At 35.5% G+C, this 23,404-nt stretch overlaps 2 protein-coding genes across 8 annotated transcripts in view; both read left to right on the top strand.

The window, feature by feature from the left end:
- Window positions 1–23,404, top strand: part of IPO11 (importin 11) — a 108,949-nt gene that overhangs the window by 66,993 nt on the left and 18,552 nt on the right. For all 7 annotated transcript variants that reach the window (XM_083817378.1, XM_083817379.1, XM_083817381.1 and 4 more), the window contains 3 exons: window positions 4,138–4,233; window positions 5,676–5,789; window positions 6,591–6,712. In XM_083817378.1, the coding sequence (XP_083673504.1) occupies window positions 4,138–4,233; window positions 5,676–5,789; window positions 6,591–6,712 (332 nt within the window). The remainder of the gene's footprint in view (window positions 1–4,137; window positions 4,234–5,675; window positions 5,790–6,590; window positions 6,713–23,404) is intronic.
- Window positions 6,719–21,451, top strand: LRRC70 (leucine rich repeat containing 70). Its single transcript, XM_083817391.1, has 3 exons — window positions 6,719–15,104; window positions 18,255–18,421; window positions 18,880–21,451. Exon 3 carries the CDS (start codon window positions 18,891–18,893, stop codon window positions 20,811–20,813), a length of 1,923 nt encoding a protein of 640 aa, XP_083673517.1. The 5' UTR covers window positions 6,719–15,104; window positions 18,255–18,421; window positions 18,880–18,890; the 3' UTR covers window positions 20,814–21,451.

The following is a 23,404-nucleotide window of genomic DNA, read 5'->3' as shown; positions in this document are numbered from 1 at the left end:
TTTTACCTTAGTGGTACATAGTATGTGTTTTCTCTGCAGGAAAAAGTTTTTCCTTCTTAGGGAGTAATGTCTGAGTCTTTTCAATTATGTGCTGCTCTTGCTGTTTTATCCTATCATTATTTCTATGCATAACTCAACACCAGTGTTTTTTAAGGACCTGCAAGGTTAGTGTTACAACTGCTTTTCAACTCTAGTGGAAGCAAGGAAAGATTACACATACGGTTCATTGCTGCCTGTAGCAATTTTTTGTCTTAAATTTGAAAACTGAAGCCTGTCCAAGTCTTGTATGTAATCAAGCTGTTATAATAATATACTTTTAGACATGTAGTGTACATTTATGTATCTTTCCTGCAGGAATCTTTCCAATCTTATTTAGCATCCATCTTTTTCTTATTTTCTACTCCATAATCCAAAATTGACCAACTGTATCTACTAAATTACCTTGACAAGATTTTATGGGAAGGCTGGTGGCCTCCTTTATCAAACTTGCCAGTGTGTGGCATCAATCAAACTTGCCAGTGTGTGACATCAAAATTCACTATAAATAAGTAATATAATCTCTTTGGGGGGAGGAGGTATTGTACAGGAAATGCAAGATTATAATTTCTCAACCATTTTTTTCTTTTGTGCTTTTTGTCTTTAAAAACATTAATTTAAATATCTTATCATATCCAGTTGCAGACTTCATGAAGTAATCCTGCATGCATTAGCAAGTTCTGACTCTTGAGCTTAATCTCCAAGAGCAAGCATCTATTTAAACGAAGCTGTTGGCCATCCACTAAAAGGGAGGAGCTGAAACACAGTTCTTGCTTAATTTCTCAAATCATTAAATTTACTGTTACATAGCTCATGAAAAAAAGCCATAACTCTTGAGTGCAAGTATTTAATCATTATTTTATTTATTAAAGAGAAATTCCTTTAAAGTACGAGGTCTATGTATGTTGAATTTTGACATACTTCTAGTTTTCACTATTTTTCCTTTTTCTCTTTGGCTGTCTGAGTCAGTCAAGCAGTAACTGTCATGAATAAGTAGATAAGAAGTTGAAGGAAATCACTTGGAAATAAGTTAACTAGAAATATTTTATAGTTGACTTGCTTAACGTAGTAAATGACCTAATTTTGTTGTATATATATTGTGATTTTTGGTATTGCTAGATACTTGAGCATGTGTTAGATCTAAGAATAATTAATTTGTCCGTAGGCCTCTAAGGCTTATTGGTTTGACAAAATATTAACTAAATTTCATGGGTTGTCTAGCTAGAGTGTAGTGGTTTAAGTAATCATTGTGTTAAACAAACTATAAAAAAAATCCATGTATTTAAGGAAAAACCATGCATCAGCATTAGTTGAAAGTCAATGAGAGTTGTAAAGTCTCTGTCACCACGTTTAGTAGCCACTTCTGCTACTTAAATATCAAGAAGAGAATAAACAGTGCTAGAAGCAATAAAATGCATAAATAGTGGGGGACACTATAAAGAGTACAGAATTGACAAAATGATTTGTTGTAAGTAACAAATTAAATAAATTTGCCAATAAAAAATTATCATTAGCATTGCTGAGGTTCAGGATGAGCACTACAGGAATATTTTAGAAGTGAAATCATGTTTAAAGATGTGTGCTTAGCCAGAATTATTCTGCACTTTAAACTGGGCAATACTGACATACTACCAGATTGACAGAATGTAATCTGAATCTATGGACTGTAGCTGAACACACAAAAGCGTTTGCAAATGTAGTTTAGAAATACATATGCTACAGCTAATTAAGTACAGATTGTTTTACCTGGCTTCTGTGACTGCAATGCAGTCAGGCCTTGATTATTTCAGATTTAGTCGTGATACCAATTCCTGCAAATTCTTTGGTGTGAGAAATGTTTTTTATTTCAAAATGTTATCAGTTAAATACATTCATACTTGTTTTTATGCTACTTTTCCAGTTTTTACAAGCAGTTAGACTGACTGCCTTAACAAAATGTCTGCTCTTCTTGAATCTAATATTTATTTCTCTAGAACTTCATTTTAGTGTTTATACTTGTGATAATTGCTTAACTATATAGAAATAAACATAGAAATTTCACATTTTTATAAAAGATTACTTCACAGTCATAAGCTATAAAATTCTATTTATGCACCATAGGAATTGATAGGCATTTTTACCTTGATTTTCTGACTTTCTTTTACATATTAATATGATCAACATAGGCATGTCTACTGCTGTTTTATTAACATTTAATTATAAGTTTTTTTTAGTTTTAAATGTATCTTTATACAGCATAACTCTTTCTAAACCAATCTCAAGAGGAAGAGTGGGCAACCTTGAGAAAGTAATTTTGATCTAATGCATTTTTTTTATGCTGTATTTTGTATTAATTAACACGGGAATACTTTTTAAAAAAAATAATTGGTTATATTGTTTCAGTGTGCATGGAAGAGAGCTCTCATTAATAACTGATATGCTTGCAGTGCTACAATTTGGTGATTAAGTTACATGAAGTAGATTTTACATTTTCAGGAATTCAGGTGTCTTTCCAGCATTTAATGCTGGTTCCCTGCGGTAGCCATCATTCCTATTGCCCAGATAGGATTATTTTTTCCTCCCTAAGATTACAGGACAGGATAAAGGGAAGTTGAAAAAGGCTATATTAAAGGCAGTGATTTTTACTGTTATTGATGTCTTCTCCTTTTTCTAAGAGTTGTTTTCTTTTTTTTTCTAAATTCATAATTTGTTGAAAATAAATGACGTGGTTTTTATCAATTTTAAATAAAATCTTGGAATGAACACTTAAGTAGCAGAAATTTGCTACTTGCAACTACGCATCTGGGGAAAAAACAGTCTTGTCTTACCTAAAGGAGTCAGCTCTGAGTTAGTCATTACTGCTCAGGACCCAATGATCTTTTTATCTCCACAGAACCATTAATGAAATAGCAGTCAAAAAGAAGACAAATGAACAAACAAAAACCCTAGGAGGTATTGGGAGGAATAGAGAACAAAACAATGTTTTTTTGTGCTCCTGGAAAGATCAATGATTTGCTTAGGTATCATACTATGTAAAGCTCTGTTGTCTTAATCTCAAAAAGGTTTAAGCAGAACTCAAAAAAAGCTCAGGTAAAAGCAAGTAAGACTGTCAAAGGTTTGAAAAGATTCTGTACAAGGAACAAATGATTCAGCCAAATCTTCAAGTCCCCAGAAGAGATGAGTAGGGAGAAAGGTTTTGTTGGCCCCACATACAACAGTATGTTAAAAGTCTACAAAATTGAGAGGCATTGAAAAAACATCTTGTTCAAGGCAAGAAATAAAATAAAAAATAAAAAAATAAAAAAAATAATTAAAGGAAGGGGAATATAAAATGCTGTTTCTTCAAGCATCAGGATTTTTACATGTATGCGGATTCAGGGGAGACTAGACAAGAATTTCTGTGTGGAAGTTCCCCTAAACTGAAAGGCTGTGGAAAAAGGAAACCTTTTGTGTTGTTGCCCCATTCTTCCTTTTTTATACATGTGTGCATGGATAGTAAGGACAGAAACCACACATCTCTGCACTAGGAGAGCACAAGCAGCTTGGGAGGGGAAAGCCCAAAGAGTGGAAGAAAAAAATTACTTCAGGGAACATCTCATGGGAAAAGAGAGAGCTGAGAAACAATGAGTTAAGAATGTAAAAACTGGGAGCCAGAGCCAGGTACTTAGAATAGCGTATATGAGATCACTTGCAGTTACAACATGCAAAGTGATGGTACGATCTAATCAATGGTTCCCCTTTTCCTCCCCCAAAAAAGTGACTGAACAAAGGTACAGTAATAAGCCTTAAACTGCTGGGACTCCTCCCTTCCAGCGTACCTCATCAGGCTGCTTTTCCTGGAGCCCAGCCTTGCTAGCTTTGCCAGAGTCAGAATGAGGCTGATGAGGAGGTGCTTGTCTAGATGGGACCCTTGGTTTGGCTTCTCATGTCAGTTTTCCATGTGAGAATGAAAGCAGGTCAGGTTTGCAGAGCACTTAACTGGAACGTACTTTCAGCAGTCCTGGGTTTTGTTAATGGTAAACATCTTACCAGAGTTTTATTTATAGATCAGTATATGTAGTTTTAAAGTTTCAGTTACGATTTTTAAATGTATTTATTATCGAATTTAATTTTGTTCTTAAGGTTGTGGAAAACGTCCTGAAAGTAAATCCTGTTTTGGGTCCTCAAATGTTTCAGCCCCTTTTGCCATCAGTATTCAAAGGGATTATAGATGGGGAGGTAAGAGTTATTCTTTTTGTCCTCTCTACCTTTTGAACAGGAAAGTACCTTCAATTGTCTGGCCCAGTTATCTCGTGTTGGTATTTCTCTTTTTCTCTAGTTTTAAGTCCATCTGATAGATCTTTGACAGCTATTTTCAAAGTCTATATGTAGTAAAAATGGTAGCATAAGAGTTGAATCTATTCATCACTTTTGTCATCTAATGTTCATTATAATAAAATACCACAAGTTTTATTGTTCTGTTCCTTCACTTTTAACACTGAAAATGTGCTATGACTACACTGGTAGCATTTAGATGCTTTGTAGGTATTAGGGCTTTTTGTTGTGCCGTTTTTGTGATATACTACTTACTTTTAAGTGTACACGCATCAGAGAAAAACAAGCTGGAATGTAGGGAGAGGAATGACTTGACCTTTTTTTTTTTTTTCCAATTGACATAACTAATATGAGAGCTGAAGAATGTGAGAATGATTTATGTAAGGTGGAAGCAACTTTCATATTTTGTTTACTTACATGTTTTCTTTTTCTCTGTGCCTTCAACAAATTTCCATGTTGGACAGAAAAGAGTAAAACCAAATATGCTTTAACCAAGTATTGATAGTAGGAGGAAAAAAGATTTTTACTGGCAGAACTGGTGGGTGAAGTTCTCTATGCTTCTGACCTCTTCGATCAAAACATCTGCTTTTTTTATCAATATTTGACTCTTACTGTGATCAAGTTAACTAACATATTTCCAAGATTAGACCAAGTAATATTGCTTAACAGTTTTATTTTTGCGGTACAAACCAAAAAAAAGGCTTTGAACAGGTTAACAAAAATGTGTTAACATTTTCAGGTAAATGTTGGCGTTTTGTTTTTCCAGTAGGCAGTTCTGCAAAATACTTACATTATTAGATGTTGGATTTATCTGTAGGTTCTTTTAAAATGAAAATAACAAAAGATAATAAACTAAGTTGTTTATTACTGTATCCAGTTAATTTTTGAGACACTTGCAAACTAGATTTTGGCAAATGCTTATAGGTTCTCTCAGAGCAGTAAGTAACAACTTCTGAAATACTAGCTGTGTTTATTGTTACTAAAATTTTAAACAGTATTTTGGAACCATAATCAATTTTAAGAATTATTTTTTTAACAATGAAGTATATTGCTTATTTTCAAGCTTCTGACTTTTAAATATATATAGTAAAATCATTTTGGTTGTTGTCATGGCTGTTTGAGTGAAACAGACCGTGGATTGCCATGTTTCTCATTTCGTAAGTGTCAGTATACTCCTTGGTAACTATTGCTCAATATTGTGTTCTATGAACATTTAAAATTATACTTTAATAAAATGCATAAAGGATGCATGTAAATGTTTTCCATGCATTTCTGTGCTGTATGTTAAGTATTTTTAACACTCGATTGAACTAAATACACTTTGTTCTTGTTTACTTTTGTTTCAGAGATACCCAATGTTGATGTCTACTTATCTGGGTGTCATGGGTAGAGTTCTACTACAAAATACAAGTTTTTTTTCATTACTTTTGAATCAGATGGCATGTGAATTGGGTCAGGAGGTGAGGATGCTTGTCTTGGTATTTCAACAGTATTTCATGTGGAAATCTTGCATTCTTTTGACGTGAAAAAAAATTTCCCTGTGTTTTCAGTGCTTGTTCCTCCCCAGTACAAGCATGTTCCCTTTCTCCTGCTTTGTTCCTTCCCCTGAACTCCTGTACCAAGTTTTATGTGTTCCCACAATTCGCTTAAAACATCTCATAGGAAATTTTATACAATCTCTAGATTTTCTTCTTGCTGTATCCCGCTATGATCTTTATAAGCCCTCTTAGTTTGCATGATGTTTCAGAGTGAGAGTTGCTTTCCTTGTTGCACCTTGATGGTTTTGTACGAGGGACAGTGGTTCAACCATTCACCAGTGATGGTTTCTAGAACAGCTGGTTCAATGTGCTCAGTTTTCAATGATCAGGTTATTGAGGCTCCTTTGCTACAAGTGTTTTGCTATGTCTTGAAGAGGAATTTAATAATTTTCTTATCTTCAGGTTTAAACAGAAAAAGACAAGTCTCTGCCACTGGTGAAAGTGTTTTTTTGTTTTTGTTTTTCTAAAAAGAGTAAATTCATGTTGTTTACATGTGGTAAGATTCCCATATGAAAACTGAGTAATTCAGTGTTCTGAATCTGTGCTCTGTCTGTGAACTAAATGCATTTGTAACTTCAAGGTTACAATGGTAAGGGTGGTTCAAGACCTGGAAGTATGATCAATTAATAATTTTAAAGGGGGGTGGGGGGACACGCCAAAAAATAAAAATAACATCACTTGCTTCAACTTCTGTCATATTTATGTAATTGTTTCCCTTTGCAGTTGGACCAAATTCTTGGTAACATGATTGAAATGTGGGTTGATCGCATGGATAACATCACTCAGCCAGAGAGAAGAAAACTGTCTGCTTTGGCATTGCTTTCACTTCTACCGTCATTGAATGGGTGAGAGAATGCAAAAATGTATTAAAAAGAATTCTTCAAAGCCCCTTAAGATAGTTTGTAAGACCTTTCACAATATTGCAAATTAATATTCAAATATGAGTAGTTTTATTGCATCTTTATTTAGGGCTAAAGAAGCTTAAAAAGATAAAATTTTGATGCTACATTATATTAATCTTTTCTTGGGATTCATGGTAATAAAGCAGTAAACTTTTTTCAGCTTCTTTGAAAATGTCATTCAGCAAAAGTGAGGAAACTACGGTAATTTTGACAATAATTTTTAGCGTACGTTCCCATATTAATATTGGATTAGCTGCACCTCTCATATGTGGTTCTTTGAGTTGGCTCGTTAGTCTTTTGATGTCCCTTCTAGGGAATAGAGTTTGTTCAGTCTTGTTTCAGGTTGAGGGGTAGTTCATAACATTCATCCTGTATTTCTACTTAATGACATTCAGTGGAAGAGTTACTGTGGAAGAACTGTGGAACAGTTTTTTCCCTGATTAGCTTATAGTATTGCCCTTTCTCTGACCATGGCCATTAGTGGATAAAAGCACACACAAAAAAAGAATTCTTAATGAAAATGCTGAACAGAGTTACTCTTTTAAATTGTCACTACAGGGATTCATTTGTAATACATGTTTAGATGAGAGCTCAGGTCATATGTACCCTCAAAGTATTCTTGTTTGCTTTGAAAGTCAGGAATACAGTATTGCATGAGTTAACATTTGGTCTGCTAGATTTCTTGAAAAGTCTGAAGTATTTTCCAATGATAATTTAGACGTTACTTACAAATCCTAAAGCTATGTTAGTATTTGTAAAGCTGTAGAGTATGTAGTTGGTACCTAAAAATCAAGGAACTCTTATACGTATAACTTAGCGGTTTCATTTCTTTTAGTGTGCACAGAAGCTTTCATTTTTTTCCCCAGATCATCAGGACAGATATTTAGCCAAAGGTGAACCAAGCAGCTGGTTTGAGAAAGCTTTTGTTCTTTTCAGCAGACATAAGTGTTAAAACTTATGAGTGTATTTGAAACATTCTTAGAGGTGTTAGCTAAAATTTAAGTTGCTGAAGTACATGCCTGTCTTCCTGTGAAGTTTCTTGTAAAGATAGGAAGGAAAAAACTTGCTTTAGATAACCTTGTTATTTTGAACTACCTTCAGCCGTTCCAAATTTCCTGCTGCAAGAGCAAATTATTTTTGGCAGTCCTCAATGCAATAAAACTTCTGCTAATGACAGCTTTAGTTTTCAGATATTCAAATTACTTAAGAATGCCTCTTCTCAAAAAAAAAAAAAAAAGCTTCTCTTCAGTGGGCATATCTTTATAAAGGCTACAAAAATTTTACTGTACAACTAATAGACTACCAGAGCCAAACATACCTTCAGACTGAATACGTGAAATCGATTCTGTCAAGCGCTTGTTCCTTCTACCTAACAATGTGAGTCACTGTTTTTGGCATTTCATAGAAATTATATTACATATGCTTGCTGTATCTCACATCTGAAACTCATTTTAAAAAAAATGTTCTTTTGCAAGTCAACTTGCAGAGTTAAGCAAAAATATATTAAACTACTGTATTTAAACAGGATACTTAAATTCTTACAAACAACCTTCTCAAGAAAAGCTATGTAATTTTGCCTTTTGAATTACCTCTCCAAACAGATTACTGATTAGACATTTCTTTGGATTTCCTAAGCCAGTTCAAGATTTCTCAGCTGCTGAGGCTGAACAGGATTTTGTCTCCTGAGGATGGCAGTGAGGCAGACTTGCTCAGGAAAGCCATGTATATGTTTCTGCTTGTTGCAGAGCAGGTTTCCACCCTCAGCTCACTCCCATAGCGGGTGCTGCTAGCAGGTTTCAGGATTCCACTGTAGAGAAAATAGGTATCTGTACTGCACCTAGCATTAGTAAAGGATTTTAGAGTGGATACGATGGAAATTGCTACATTGCAGTTGTAGGTCACAGTGGTTCTCAGGCCAAATCGTTGGCCTAAGCAGGTTATAAAGTGACAGTTTATTAGCCCAAATATAGCTGTCTTGTAAGCAATATCATCATATAGAATGACAGATCTTTAGTAGCAACAGTACCACTGCATTGTATCATGCATGCATATAGTCCTTCAATCCAGCATCCTGTTTATCTTCCTACTTGCAGCTGCACATTGTGTTAGTCTTTAGAAGTTCATATTAAAAAAAAAAATATTAAAAAGAACAATAACTGTTTCTTTCCTGAGTAGTATTGCAGCACCTTTTCACTTTGCAGTAATTTCCTGGTTTTACTCATTTGTTTTTTTTTTGCATAAAGTAAGTGTTACCTAATTATCTTCATTTGCTGTCTTGAATCTGGGCACTCAAATTGTTAGCGTTTTTGAGTGACTGACACATGTATCCCATGGGATTTGCAAGAATTCTTTGGCCTGAACTGAGTACTGCTGGATTTTTGTATCACATCATTTTGTCTGGGAGCACACTTTGTTTTACACGGGTGTCTACTGAAAAGAGATCGTTGTAGATTGTGCTGTCCTATGTAATGCTGCTAGCTTAGACTCTATGGCTTGCTTATACTGAGCAGTAGGCTTGTGAACATCTGGGATTCATAGTCCAGGTTGGATTTTTAAGAGGTCCCAGATATAATCAGTCTCTGCTTTCACTGAAGGAAAAAAAAAAGGGCAAAAAGAAGCAGCATGCTTTTCTGCTAGTTACCCACTCTCCCTTAGCAGTCTTAGAGAGTATATGTCAGAGTAAAATGGATTGGATTTGTTCTTGCTTCATGACGCTTCTAAGGCCATGCAGGTTTTTGCTCACCTCTGATACTTGTCCTTTCACTGTTTTCTGTGAAAGTGGGTGTAGTTTTTTTTTAGATCTTAAATAAAGGTCAATGTAAGCTTCAATATAGAATTTGTGTGATATCCATGAAGAGTTATCTATATAAAATAGAACCATGCTGTACATAAATTATCCAAATCTGAATAGTGGCATCTGTAACCTCTTATTAATATTGATTCCTGATGAGCATTTTCAAGTGGAGAGCAGTTGTGATTACTCTGTCAATTTAAACCATAGTAGTCTGGTACTACAGTTGAATTTCTTTTTCAAATTTCTCATGATGCTGTGTAGGGAAAGATGTGTTAGTTTCATATAACACAGTTTGGGGAGGATAGTGGAAAAAAAAAGCAACAGAACCAATGGTAGGAAGTTAAGTCAAAATATTAAAGACTTAAATAATACTACGGCAATCAATTTAAAGTTAGAATAAGCAGGTAGTAATTTCCTAATGGGCTTCTTTGTTCCACTTCTTACTGTTCCTGAGGGTTTTTTAAGAGCTCACCTGTAAAATGTATTTTGTCTGTTTTTAATTTATTTCTGCTGTAAATTCTTAAAGTCAGTGCCTTCCAAAAATGGTCAACTAATTTTGGTGCTTGAGAGTATGTTCATTCTTGCTAGACATACCAGTGTAGAGTGGTACAGCTCCAAAATAGCGGAGACTTTACTTTGCTAAGTATGAAATACAAAGCATTTGAATCTATCCAGTCTTTTTTCTTTTTAATTTATGGCACTTGAGTAGTATTTCCAGATTCCAGTGTTCACTCTTTCCCTTTGATGCAAATATATTTGACTGGAAAAACTACTGCAAAGAAGAGGCTAAGAGCTGAAGAGGTTCTTCAGGTTGCTCTACTTGTATCTAATCTTCGTGTAAACGAATGTCTGCATTTTTTCATTGTGTATCAAATCTGATATGTCAGCCAGTGTGATTTCTGCCAATTATAATTGGCATTCAGCAAGTACAAGCACTTATAGTCTGCAATTATAAATCTTCACTAGGTTATTACAGAAGTTTTTCTTTGTCATTTTTTAAAGTTACTTTGTTAGAAATTTAATTTTCCTCTTAAGATGATGCCTATATGTAATACTAGGACATAACAAGAAAGTCATATAATAATCATAGAATCATAGAATATCCTGAGTTGGAAGGGACCCATAAGGATCATCAAGTCCAACTCCTGGCACCGCGCAGGTCTGCCCAAAAGTTTAGACCATGTGACTAAGTGCACAGTCCAATCTCTTCTTAAATTCAGACAGGCTTGGTGCAGTGACTGCTTCACTGGGGAGCCTGTTCCAGTGTGCGACCACCCCCTCGGTGAAGAACCTCTTCCTGATGTCCAGCCTAAACTTCCCCTGCCTCAGCTTAACACTGTTCCCACAGGTCCTGTCACTGGTGATAACGGAGAATAGGTCACCTGCCTCTCCACTGCCCCTCGCGAGGGAGTTGTAGACTGCGGTGAGGTCCCCCCTCAGCCTCCTCTTCTCCAGGCTGAACAGGCCCAGTGACCTCAGCCGCTCCTCATATGTCATATGAGGACACCTTCCAGTCCTACATCCAAATCATTTATAAAAACATTGAAGAGGGCTGGCCCTAAAATGGAGACTTGAGGGACCCCACTAGTGACCATCCTCCAGCCAGATGTGGCCCCATTTACCACAACCCTTTGAGCCCTGCCTGTCAGCCAATTGCTCACCCATCGTATGATGCTTTTGTTTAGCTGTATGCTGGACATTTTGTCGAGTAGGATCCTATGGGAAACCGTGTCAAAAGCTTTGCTGAAGTCCAAAAAGATCCCATCAGCTGGTTTCCCTTGATCGACTAGATGGGTGATCTTATCATAAAAGGAAATCAAATTTGTTAAGCAGGACCTACCCCTCATGAACCCAATAATATAAGTATAACGTCATATTCTCCTTCAAGGTGGATATATCCTCATTTATAAAGTCAGAATTTGTTACATAACTAATTTTATCATCTCAATAAAGAAACAAGGATACCCTACTGAAGCCATTGCCCTTTCTTCCCCACTTCTTTTTTTATTTATTTAGTGAAATGTGTGTTCACCTACATAATTAGTATTTGACATCAAAGCATTGACTAGAGGATGCAGATTGGACATACTGTTTAAACTTCCCTTGTTCAAAAACTTCATTAATTTTTCACCACACCTGAGTTTTTATTATGGACTGGTTTTTATTATGGACTGGTTAGGAACATTTCCCGTAAGGCCTATAAGGCTTGTTTGAAAAGTGTACCAAATAATGTCAAGGGATTATGTCACTAAATGCAACTGAGCTACTGAAAAATAAAGTTAAACTGTAGTCATAAGGGATTGACTGCAGCTAGTATCTTGTTTTTGTTTGACCTATATAAATACAGGATTTCAGGAATCTTTCCTAAAACTCTTACAAATCTATTCCATCCTAAAATAAAACCTTCTAATTATATAAAAGACAGAAAAAGTTGTTAATGGTCTGTGGCAGGTCCACTCTATTCCTGCATTTGACATAAGTCTTGCTCAGGCTTCTGAGCCATGGTAGGCCTCGATGTGATCCTTCCTTGCAATTTGGAGTTCCAGAACATGGTAAGGAATCTGAGCTTGACTACAAGTCAGTCACTTTTTCTTATAAAATATATAGCAGCTGGAGAAAAGCCAATTTGAGCTCTCCAGGGATTGTGGCTGGCTTGATCTACATGGTGAAGTTCAGCTGTGGTTCAGGACTAAGTGATGTTACATCAGTCCTCCATTGCCAGTGAGCAGCAGGCCTGACGGGTGAGTACGAACAGGCACTCCCTGATCGTGTCTCCAACCCTGCTGCTCAGGCTCTGGGCAGTACCAGAGCCATACATTCTGCAAGGTACCAGAGTGGCAGGGTTGGTGGAAAATACTGAAATTGCCTTATCTGTACCATAGCCGGGATGATAGTACTGTTAGTCAGTCTCACAGTCCTCTAAATAGCAGTCCTGAGTAAAGAGCCCCTTTGAGCTCTCTAGGGTCTGCTGAAGGCTGCACCCTTGATCTCCCCCTGAGCTGGGATACCTCTCAGGGTACCCCTGAGAAGCACATCTCAGGGCTGACTCCTTGAGGAAGAAGCTCGTCTGCAAACGCTGAGAAGGGAGTAGGGTGAGTAATTCACCCTAAAAGGGGGATTTTGGAAACACATGACTGGATTTGGAAAGTCTCAGATGAGCCTTGGCATTCTTGAACCTTTAACTAAGTTGCTGCGTCTATCATAGCAAATTATGTTGAAACCATTGTGTTCAATTGGCTGGTGATTAAATGCTGTTTAAGTGCTGTTAAAAATCACACAATGTAACCTTGTTATTTACCATAAAAATATAATATAAATCTTAAACTGCTGCTGTGTTAAAGTCGTATGAAAACACTCTGAGACATGGTCAAAATAGCTTTCTTCAAACTATTTATCCTTTGTAATATGTAGTTTACATACTTGCAAATACATTTTTGAACAAGCAAAAATGTATTTACCTGGCTAAAGTCAGGTCTAAGTCAGAAATCACAAGATTGTAATAGGTTTTAAAAAATAGTTAATAGAAACTTGTAGCTAGTTTTCCACCTGTTTGTTTTAATCTGTTTTGGTACATCTGCTCGTCGTCTTGCCATATATTCCATGATGTTTGAGGTTGGTGGAGAGCAGCTGAGATTTCTGGTGACTTAGCAGTGCAGGACTTTTAAGATTGAATAAGGTGCCATAACTGGTTAACAACACAATCCACGTCACTTCAAGTACTTCTGCAAATAAGTAGTGTCCTAAAAATCAATGTTTCTTAATCAAAATGGTGGAGAAGTGACTGTTTGAAATATCAAAACTTGATGTTTTGTAAAGGAATGTCTAGTGTGGGAGCGTAAAGAATATTTGTATTTTTAAAGGAGAAGTAGCTTTTGGTTTTTGTGTACACATATTCTCTCTAGTAGTTTTCAGGGAAGGTGCCAATTGCTTATGCTTTCCTTTTCTAAAATTTTTAGAAGCTGTCAGTTGCTAATGCTAAGTGCATGGCCGTGCTGTATGGTAAGTTAGGCGGTGTGCTGCTGAGAGCTGTACAATTGGATTTAGGTTTGAATCAGTTTCCAGAAAGTTAATTAGCTACTCTGGTTGAAATTTGGGAAATTATTTGAATCGAGTTCTTTAAATCTTTGGATTTTAATTGCAGTCATATTAAGTATATTTTGTATTGCTTTTCTAGTTTGATCAGAGTTCACTAATTATTGTAGCGAATAGTTAGAGGCTAAAGCCAAAAATACTTTTTTTTTTCAGCATATTACATATCTGCATTTCATTAATGGCCAGTCTTTGTTATTGTTTTATTCACGAGGTTACTGCTCACTCTGACTTTATTTTTTGTTGTTGGTTTGCGTAAGAAATGTTTTTTGGTGTAATAATTATTGCTAGGTAAGAGTTTTACTCTTAGTTTTGTACGAGCTTTCTGTCATTTTTTCTAGAGTTTAAAGTGAAGTAAGATTTCTAAAAGGGAGGTGTATGTGTAGTTTCTTATTCTCAATGGGAAAAATAATTTTGTAGTTTTCTTCTTATTGTTTCTCAGTATGTTGCAAAACCTGCTTTTCATAACTTAATAAAAATATGCATATAAATGCCAAGGATAAAAGGGAAAATAAGTTAAAGATTGATTGAAATGGGTTTTGTGATAAATGTTTACATGTATAAATGTTTAATACTGTGCCTTTATTAAACAGGAATGTTTTTTTCTGGGTTATTAATTTAGTATTACAGCTTCTGTGCCTGTGTCCTCCCTTTATGATAATCACAGTTGCTGTTATATAAGAGTGGAGTAGTGCTCAGTGGAACGGAGAAATTTTCAGTAACTGAAGGAGCAAATCAAGACTTTTTCGAAATGATAATGAGGAAAAAAAGGAGAGTTGGGGGAGGGGGTTGAGGCCTGGTATCTTAACATCAGCAAGATGTCCATAGCAGGTGGCACTGGATGAAAGAAACCAGGTGAAAATGAGATTAAATGTTGATGGCTATTCTACCCAAGCAGTGGGTTTGTAGCTTGTAAATTGCTTTAACATGTAACATAAGAGAAAGATGTGGGTAGAAAGTGGTAGCTATTTGGAAGTAAAACAAGGAGCATCTTAGCCCACCTGTGAAGAAAAAAAAGCAGAAGGCCTGTAAGAGGAAGTACTTGCTGAATTATTAGAGTGGTAATAGCAAAAAGAAGATGGAAAATAAGCAGGGTTGGAAAATAAGCAGTTCTTTTGGGGACTGACCGTTCCAATAGCAAAGAAATAAAGGGAAATGGTAATGGAGAACAACTGACCTTGAGATTTTTCTTCTGAATTCTGTGTTGGGATATGAACAGTGCATCCAATGCAGGTCGTTCTTAACTTTTGCCCCCGCATAGTTTTACTGTGCTATACAGTTTCTTGTGAAATAATGTAGTGGGATGGAAATGGACAATTTCACTCTTACAAGCTCAAAAGAATAGTTGCAGTCATAAGAATTGGTTTTCCTTCAGTGTGTGAGCTTAACATAACTTTGTAATGATTGAAAATGAAATCCTTCTTCAAAAACTGGCTTTAATACATTTTAAAGGTGGGTAACTTTTGAACTTGCATTTGAACTTGTTACATTTATAACTTTTGTACTTGAACTTGTTTTTCTGCTCCTCATAATTTTGCGTTAGATTACTATTTTATTCTTATTAAATCCTTACCTGAATCATACTTTTATCTAGTATTGGCTAGTGAGAAAATAGAGGTCGCTTGGAAGGGCTGTACTAGGTGTAATGCTTGTGTGTTCTTTCAATTGCTTTGACATTTCATTTTATGAAGAATTTGACAAATCGCTGTTGTTCAGACTTCATGCTTGTATTGGCAAGGAGTCATTGAACTAGATTTTAATATGCTAAAAGAAACAACACAAGGAGCTTCAATAATGTTAACGTATTAAGATAAAATTCACTTCAGGATTCAAAAATAAATGTATCGCCATGGGAAGCTATCTATATTCGTAAATAAACTTGCTCTTTCTATCACTGGAAAACAAAATATGCGCATAAAATATGTCACTGTTGGAGGTGCCAGAGCTCTTTTTAATGAACTGTTTGGGGATTTTCTGCTTAAGTGCTGTCTTAATAGTTTTAAACTAATGACAGAATTTTCTTTTTTTTTTTTTTATGGACTAGCGAGTCTGAGAAATACCTATACCAATTTTTAATGGTTTTCCCCCAAATGGTATCAATTACATAGCATGTTGTTTTTCTTTTTCCATAATAGATACTCCTGTCAGGTATTTTAAGTGTGTACTATTAATGAGATAATACCTAGAAATTACAGTCAGATCAGATCTGCAGGACTTTAGGTGCCATTTCTTACAGAGTACTGGACAAGATTTTCCCCAGAATTACTACTGTGAATTGATCAATGACCTTAACACTTTTCTTCATAATTTTGTATGTGGGACCTGATGGTCAAAAAAGTCAGTGATGTACTCAGGACCACTGTGGTACTGAGAGTTTGATCAAAATATTTTTTGGTATCAATAATTCACCTTTAGTACAAGACCACAGAGATATTCAGCAACTTTCTGGGTACCAACTTTTGTTTATCTGGCCCATACCCTACTGTTTTCTCTAAATTTTCATACTATTTGATGTCCCATGGAATTTCAGTAATTATTTTAGTCTTCCAAATTTTCTGCCCATTTTCAAAACACAAGATCTATTAGTATTTGTCCTTTAAAACATTTTTAGCTCAGGACTTACTTCTTTCAGTCCTTTGGAGTTCTTTCACACAACATGTAAAAGTTATTTCTTACAATTTCTTTACGCAAGTAAATGTCAGTATAAATAAGCTGTATGGAGTGTAGGGTAGGTCAGAGTATGAAGTAACTTATCATTTTGGGGCAGTCTTTCTCTGCTTTGTTCCTTCACTTGATTATATCTGATCTGAGTAATCTTTTTCAATTATTCTAACTGCTCTCTCCCATATCTGGGATATTTCCCTAATTATCATGGGAACTGTTCAAAACTATTTCAGTGTTTGCTGCTTTAAAGAAATGAAATGCTACTTTATTTTACTTTCCCTTGCATCCACAATAATGCTAAATATGGTTTAAAAAATCGAATGTAAAATGAATAGTTAATGCTAAAGAACAATTAGTTTTCCTGTTGGTTTAATGGTCTCAGAATAAAGAAGCAAATGAAGTTCAAATTTTGGGTTGTAACTGATAGTGTCTGTCTAAATTGGCCCATGGACCAATTCTACTGGTTCTGCTGATTTATTAATTTTGTTTGGATATTTTGGGAGATTGACAGTGGTAGAATTAAAGATTAAATTTGTCTCTTTTTTAAACACTCCCCTTCCTCCCAACTCTAGGTGCTTTTGAACAGCTTTATCAGTTGACAATGTTTTGTGTTTTATATTTCAAACATAAAAAGCTAGTAAAGCCAGTTGTGTATGGTTAAAACTTTTTTTAAAGCTTTAGAAACTCTTTAGGTAGAATTTGGAGGAAAGACGCTTCAAAAGTGTGTCTTTATCTGTTCTGTTCTTTGGCTCATGTGCTTCCTGCATTTCAGTTTGGATTTTTATAGACAAAGATATTTTGGATGACATTTTGCCTCTTAAGTGAACTCATGCTTCCGATGTGAGATATTTGTGGCTGAAGCTACTTGATTCTCCTGTAATGTCTTGTGTTTGTCTCTTGTGTTTGACTTGTGTTTGTCTTGTGTTTGGCCATTGATGGGTTTTGTTATCTTCATTTTGCTAAGCAAGGTGTCTCATGTTAGTATAAACTGTGATTTTATAGTTACTCTATTTTTACATTTAATCTCTAACTTTACATCTCTTTTTATTGTTTCGTCCTCTCCCCCTTTGAATATGTCTCTGGATTTTGCAAGTGTTTAGTCCCTGTGACAGATAAACTGGGGATGTAATGTCCGGTACTTAAGTGGGGGGACTATTTATAGTTCATATTTGCACAAAGTCTTTATTTGCACAAGGGACACTGAAGGAAACTAAAGCCATGTACGTAGGATGTGGCTTTTAGAACATACATAGACCTATGCAGATAAGTCTGCTTAAAAAAAAGTGTCCTAACATGAAACTTAACTAAGTGCCTGGATCAAGACTGAAATACTGTGTAATATTATTATTATTGCAAAATACATGAATATGTAAATTATATATGTAATGTAAATGTAATACACAGCTTTTTAGTACTGTGTTGCGAAGTTCTCATCTCCAAGATATCCTAGGCTTCCCTGGGCTTTCTGGAGGGGTTTGCCTGGCTGGCATGCCCCGGGTACCATGCCAGGGGTTCAGGCCTTGCCTTCCAGACCTTGCTGTTCTATATTTCACAGGACTTTGCTTACGTGAGGAGCAATTTTGCTCTGTGGACAGAGATGGAACAATATAAATGTTGTTTGTTCATTTAATAGAATGTTTTGTTTTCTGGCTGGGATTTACAGATAAGGCAATAGTAGTTACAAGTAGGTATGCTTTATTGTAATAGCTATAACTAACTATATTTGAAAAAACTCTTTAGAGCTCTGCTACTTAAAATCAGTAGTTTTATAAAAAAAAAAAAAGGCAACAGTTACAAATTAGGATAGTTCTTGGTTTTCTAGAAACAAATAGTTGAGATTTCCTTTCCAACAATGCTTCTGAAGCACAGATAAAATGACTTCCTGTCTGACAGTTTCCTGTATCCATGGCAACCTCAATTTAACCACTTCTTTCTTAGTTTCCTGAGTGAGCAGTTACAAATCCAGGGGAAAAACGTGAGAGTTGTAGCACACGACAATAGTGCTTTTACTAACGTTTCGCAGATGAGTATAGTCAGTCAACTGGTAACAGCCTAACAAACTGCAAAACAAGTAAATAACGGAAATAATGAACTTCAGATTTGGGGTAAGGAATTGTTTTTGCTTACTTTGAATGTAACACAACTTTATAAAAGCAAAATTTAAATTAAAAATGATCTGCAAATGAAAGGAACAGTGTTTTAGTTGGCACTTTTACTTGATTGCTATTGAAAAAGTTCCTGGCCGTTTTTAACTGTTAAAAATAAATAATAAGCAGTATCTTGAATCTACTAGAATCTGTCATTTTGGCAGCTTTTGTGCTGCAACCGGTTACATATTTTCCAGCTATTTTGACAGTATATTTGTTTCACTGTTCATTTACTTTGAAATTTGTTGTAATTCAAAATCATGATACTTAAAAGTTTTTTTTGAAATTATTTGGCATCACAAGGAGAATATATGAAATAACAATCTTGAAAGTAATGCCTGTATTTTTAAAGAATGTACAAGTAGAATCCATAATTTCAAATGAATAATATTCATAATTTTTTTTATCTCTACTAGCGAAGTCAGAGATGAGTGAGAAGGACAAAGACAGGGATATGTGTGGACTGCAAAGTTTTCCACCCTGCACAGGAGCATTACCATATCTCCTTAATGGTTTTCTTTTGCTGCTCCTCCAGAAGGAGGTACTTGGCTGTCCAGCTGTTTGCCAGCTCTGCACAGGGAGGCAAGTTACCTGTCGTAACTTGGGTCTTTCAAGCATCCCCCGGAACTTCCCCAAAACTGCAATTCTTGTATACCTCAGTGGGAATAATATATCGCATGTCATTCCAAATGAATTAACAGGTCTTCAGAAGGTTGCTGCACTTTACATGGAAAATTCCAGTATTTCATATGTACACCCAAAAGCTTTTGTGGAACTCCCTAATCTGTGCTACCTGCATCTAGATAACAATAATATTAAACGCCTGGATCCAGGAACCTTTGAAGGTCTTTCCAATCTTCGTTATTTGTACCTTCAGAATAATCAAATAGCTTTTGTTTCCAGAGGATTATTTAGTGATCTCCTTTCTGTTAGATATTTAACACTTCAAAGAAACCGCCTCAGTGTCCTTGGAAGTGGAACTTTCTTGGGAATGATAAGTCTTCAAACACTTAATCTAGCCAATAATAAGATTTCACGGATATCAGATTCAGCATTTTATCATCTTGAAAACCTTGTATATTTGTTCCTTGAAGGTAACAATTTAACACTTGTGCCATCAAATGCCATTGGAAGGCTCAAAAACCTTGAAAGACTTTCTTTGTCTCACAATCCTATTCAGTCAATACACCGTTTTGCATTTAAAGGACTTAACAAGCTTAGGTATTTGTCTTTAAAAAGTGTAAAGCTAAAAGAGATTTCTGCAAATGGTTTTTTTGGATTAAATAATCTTAGTCAGTTAATCTTAAGTTATAATGATTTAGAAAATATAAATTCCAGCACTTTTACTTTATTGAACAATTTAATGTATCTGCAGTTAGACAGAAATAAAATAACCAGTATTGGCGATGGTACCTTTGAAAAAATGGGACAGTCACTTAAAATACTCAGTTTAGCATTTAATAATATTACAGAGTTGCAACCTGAAGTGCTCAAGCCCCTAGTGTCTTTAACTCATCTACAGGTAAACTACAACCCTTGGAACTGTAGCTGCAAAATGCTTGGATTGCTGAATTGGCTAGCATCATCTCCTATTTCTGTTAAAATTCACTGTCAAAATCCCCTCAGTATGCGTGGCAGACCTTTGCGTTACATTAGGTGGACTCAGTTTGCAAACTGCAGTAGCCCCACTGCCAGCCCAGAAGCAGCGTGGAATCTAGGATCTACAGAAATCCATCACAGCCCTACCACTTTGCTGATGGCATGGCATAAGGTACATAGGCAGAATACATTGGAACAGTTTGTTAATGTGGATACAAAATACGTTACTTTCTGGGAAGGAACTACAGCTACATCTGCTAACCCTTTGCCTTATGAAGAAAATGCTGCTGAAATTCCATCACAGGCAACTACATTATCAATATTACCAGTAAAAATACCAGCACGGATTATACCTGTTAACAGAACTGTAGAAGGAGAAGGTTTATTTCCAACAGATGCTGCTCCTGTATCATTAGAAACATCTGTACTTTGTACACAACAGGTTGAAAAGCTGAATCAGGCTTTTGACATTTTGCTAGCCTTTTTCATTCTGGCATGTGCTGTGATCCTGTTCCTAACCTATAAAATTATTTGGTTTAGACAGAAACTAAAGGTGCTGGAAAACTCAGGGGAAAAGAGAATAGAATATTATGGTTTTTATCAGCCTGGCAGATACAACATAACTAACCCAGTGCAGTCTCTAACTGAGAATTCTGTGGGACATCCAGAACTGGACCAAATTAGGTTGCTCAAGCGAACAGCATCAGAAAGTCAGGCACAGGTCATATTGTTTGAACATTCATCATTGTAATTAACTTCATTTGATTTGATTTTTTTTGGTGATCTGAAATGCCAAGAAGTCAAGAACTCAATTTTCTAAAAAAAAATAAAATAATAGTAATAATAATAATCTTTCACTGATGAAAATCAGCTGGTTGATAGAATTGTAGCAAATGGTGTAATTTGGGTTCTGCATCATCATTTGCTTCCTGAATGTTCTGATTTTTTTTTAATTAGATGTCATTTAGATCTGACATGGATAGGTATATTATCATCTTTCCTTGTTGTAATATTATTTCTATGATTCAAATATGTATGCAGTAAAAAGTATGTTGATTTATTTTGCAGTACTTACTGGTATTAAGTTTCTGTAGAAATTGCATAGCTAACTTAAAGTTAAACGTCAGTTTTTAACAGGATCGTGGAGGCAAGAAATGTGGGGGAATGGGAAGAGAACAATGGTTACTGTATTTATTCTAAAGCATAATTTCTGTTCTGCCTCCATTAATCATCGCAGAGAAAAATGTGAGCATATTTACAGCTAACATGTTGAAACTCTTAATGAAAAAATTTAAATGATACAAAATTTGTTCATATCTGACATTCTAACATACAAATATGTATATTCAATCTGTATAATGAATATATTAAAAAGTGATTTTTTGTGTGCATCTGTATCATTTTATGGTCATAACTTAGCTAACAGGGAAGCTAAATTTCTAGTGGATTGAAAACTTGAACAAGTTTATAGTGTCTAGGGTAATGGAGTTGGTTAATTTTTGTCTATAAGAGATTCTCATCTATATAGTAAAATTTCAGAGAGTCTGGCTCAATGAAGCGTATAAACAGAAGAAATCTATACTTTAAGTACATAATTATAGCTTGATTGCTGAAGATAGTTGTTTTCGTGATGTATATTTAGAAGTGTCAGTTCTTCAAATTATGTTTCTTAGTGACCTTATTTTATGATTATGCTTTAAATGATGGATATTATTTTTGATTTGCATTTATTTTAACATTTATTTAGGATATTAATGTTCTCTTTACCTTACTGTTAGGTTGCATCTAGTGTGTTGTGGGTGTATTTTCAACCCCAATTTGTGTGGTTTTTTTTCTTGTTCCTCCAGTAATTCAAGTTTTATTCAGGAAAAAGTCTTAAAAATAGTCTCAAAATGCTCCAATCCAGTAAAATTTTCAGCTGAGTGTACCTGTTTTTGTAGATACTGTTTGTCTTCAGGTATGCACCGTAGAGACTTCAGTCACTTGGTTTATCAACAGCACAATTTAAAGGGAGATCATTTTGCACAGTGGAAAATGGAGAGTGATGTTTTGATAGTCAAGATGTTGATTCAACTTCATAGTTGCACAGAAGTATCTTGCTGTTCCAAAGTCCATCCCGGAGACCAGGACTTCTCCAGATGCATTGGACTGCTGCAGGGTTTCTTGGTCCAGCTAGCCTTCCTTCTGCCAGTGTAGCTGATGTGCATGATCATGTTGTTCCACTCCCTGTCGTCCTGTTTGTACATCTCCTGTGCATTTCCAGGAATGACAGATACTTTCTGTTGCCAATACAAATATAGACCTTGACTGTACTTGTATGGGTGTGACAGCGGAAGTCTTCACTGTGTGCCTCTATTGTTGTTTGCTACATGTTTTTATCAAATGTAACAAAATCTCAGTTTCATTGAGATTAATTTCTGTTGCATCACAATATTTTATTCTAATCTACTGTGTAACACACGATATACTTTTAGTTTATGGAGCACTTAATTCAGCTACTTGAGCAAAAGCTTAAACTATTTTGGGTTGCATCAGTAGAAAGTGCTTTATTTATACTTTTCTAGTCAGATATTAATTAAATGTAACATGCAAATATCTTCTAAGAAGGGAAAACACTGACAACTCTTAAATTCATGCTTAATTATTTTTGTGGCTAATTAATTTTCCTCTTTAGTCCCTTTTTTGTTACTTTCTGCCTTTCCCATGTAATTCCTTGTGATAAGTGTTAAATTTGTTGCTTTTTTTGTCACTGTCTGTGATTCCACAGTTGTAGGTTCTGTAGTTTCAGTTCTGTATTTCTAAATTTTCAATTTTATATGGATGTCTTCAGTAATAATGGGCTTTATTAGCACCCAGGCGATAATTCCAGTCAAAGCTAGTTAACCAGCTTTTCATCAGTAGAAATGTTATGTGTCCATATAAGAGAGGATTTTTTTTGAGAGAGTGGATGAAGGTTGCACAAAACAAGCCCAATCCTCAAACCTGGGAGGGATGGGTCTTCTGTTTTTAGGCTCTGTGTTCCCTGCCTGCTCTCTTCAGAAGACGGTGGTTCCCTCTGAACGTGTCTCCTTTCCACCTGTAGATGGAAAGCTCCTGTAGGAATTGTTTTTCAGGCATGAGTCTCACAATCTACAGTGGTGGAGTATAAAAGGATATTTTAAGAGTTGTGTCTGGAAGGAGTGTTGGGGCAGATGACACCATGTTCTGGAGAAGAGTCATCCTCTAATATCTGCCTTGCTAACAATTTTGTGTGTCACTGTAGCGAAGAATTGAGAGGTACACTGTGCATCTGCAGGGAAGTGCCCTTGGCAGTTAGCAGCTTTTAAAGTTAGGTGTTCCTAC

This window comes from Anser anser (genome assembly GCF_964211835.1).
Source record: "Anser anser genome assembly, chromosome: Z".
Classification (NCBI taxonomy): domain Eukaryota; kingdom Metazoa; phylum Chordata; class Aves; order Anseriformes; family Anatidae; genus Anser; species Anser anser.
Note: the sequence above shows the minus strand (reverse complement) of the source record. Positions and strands in the feature narration are given on the sequence as shown.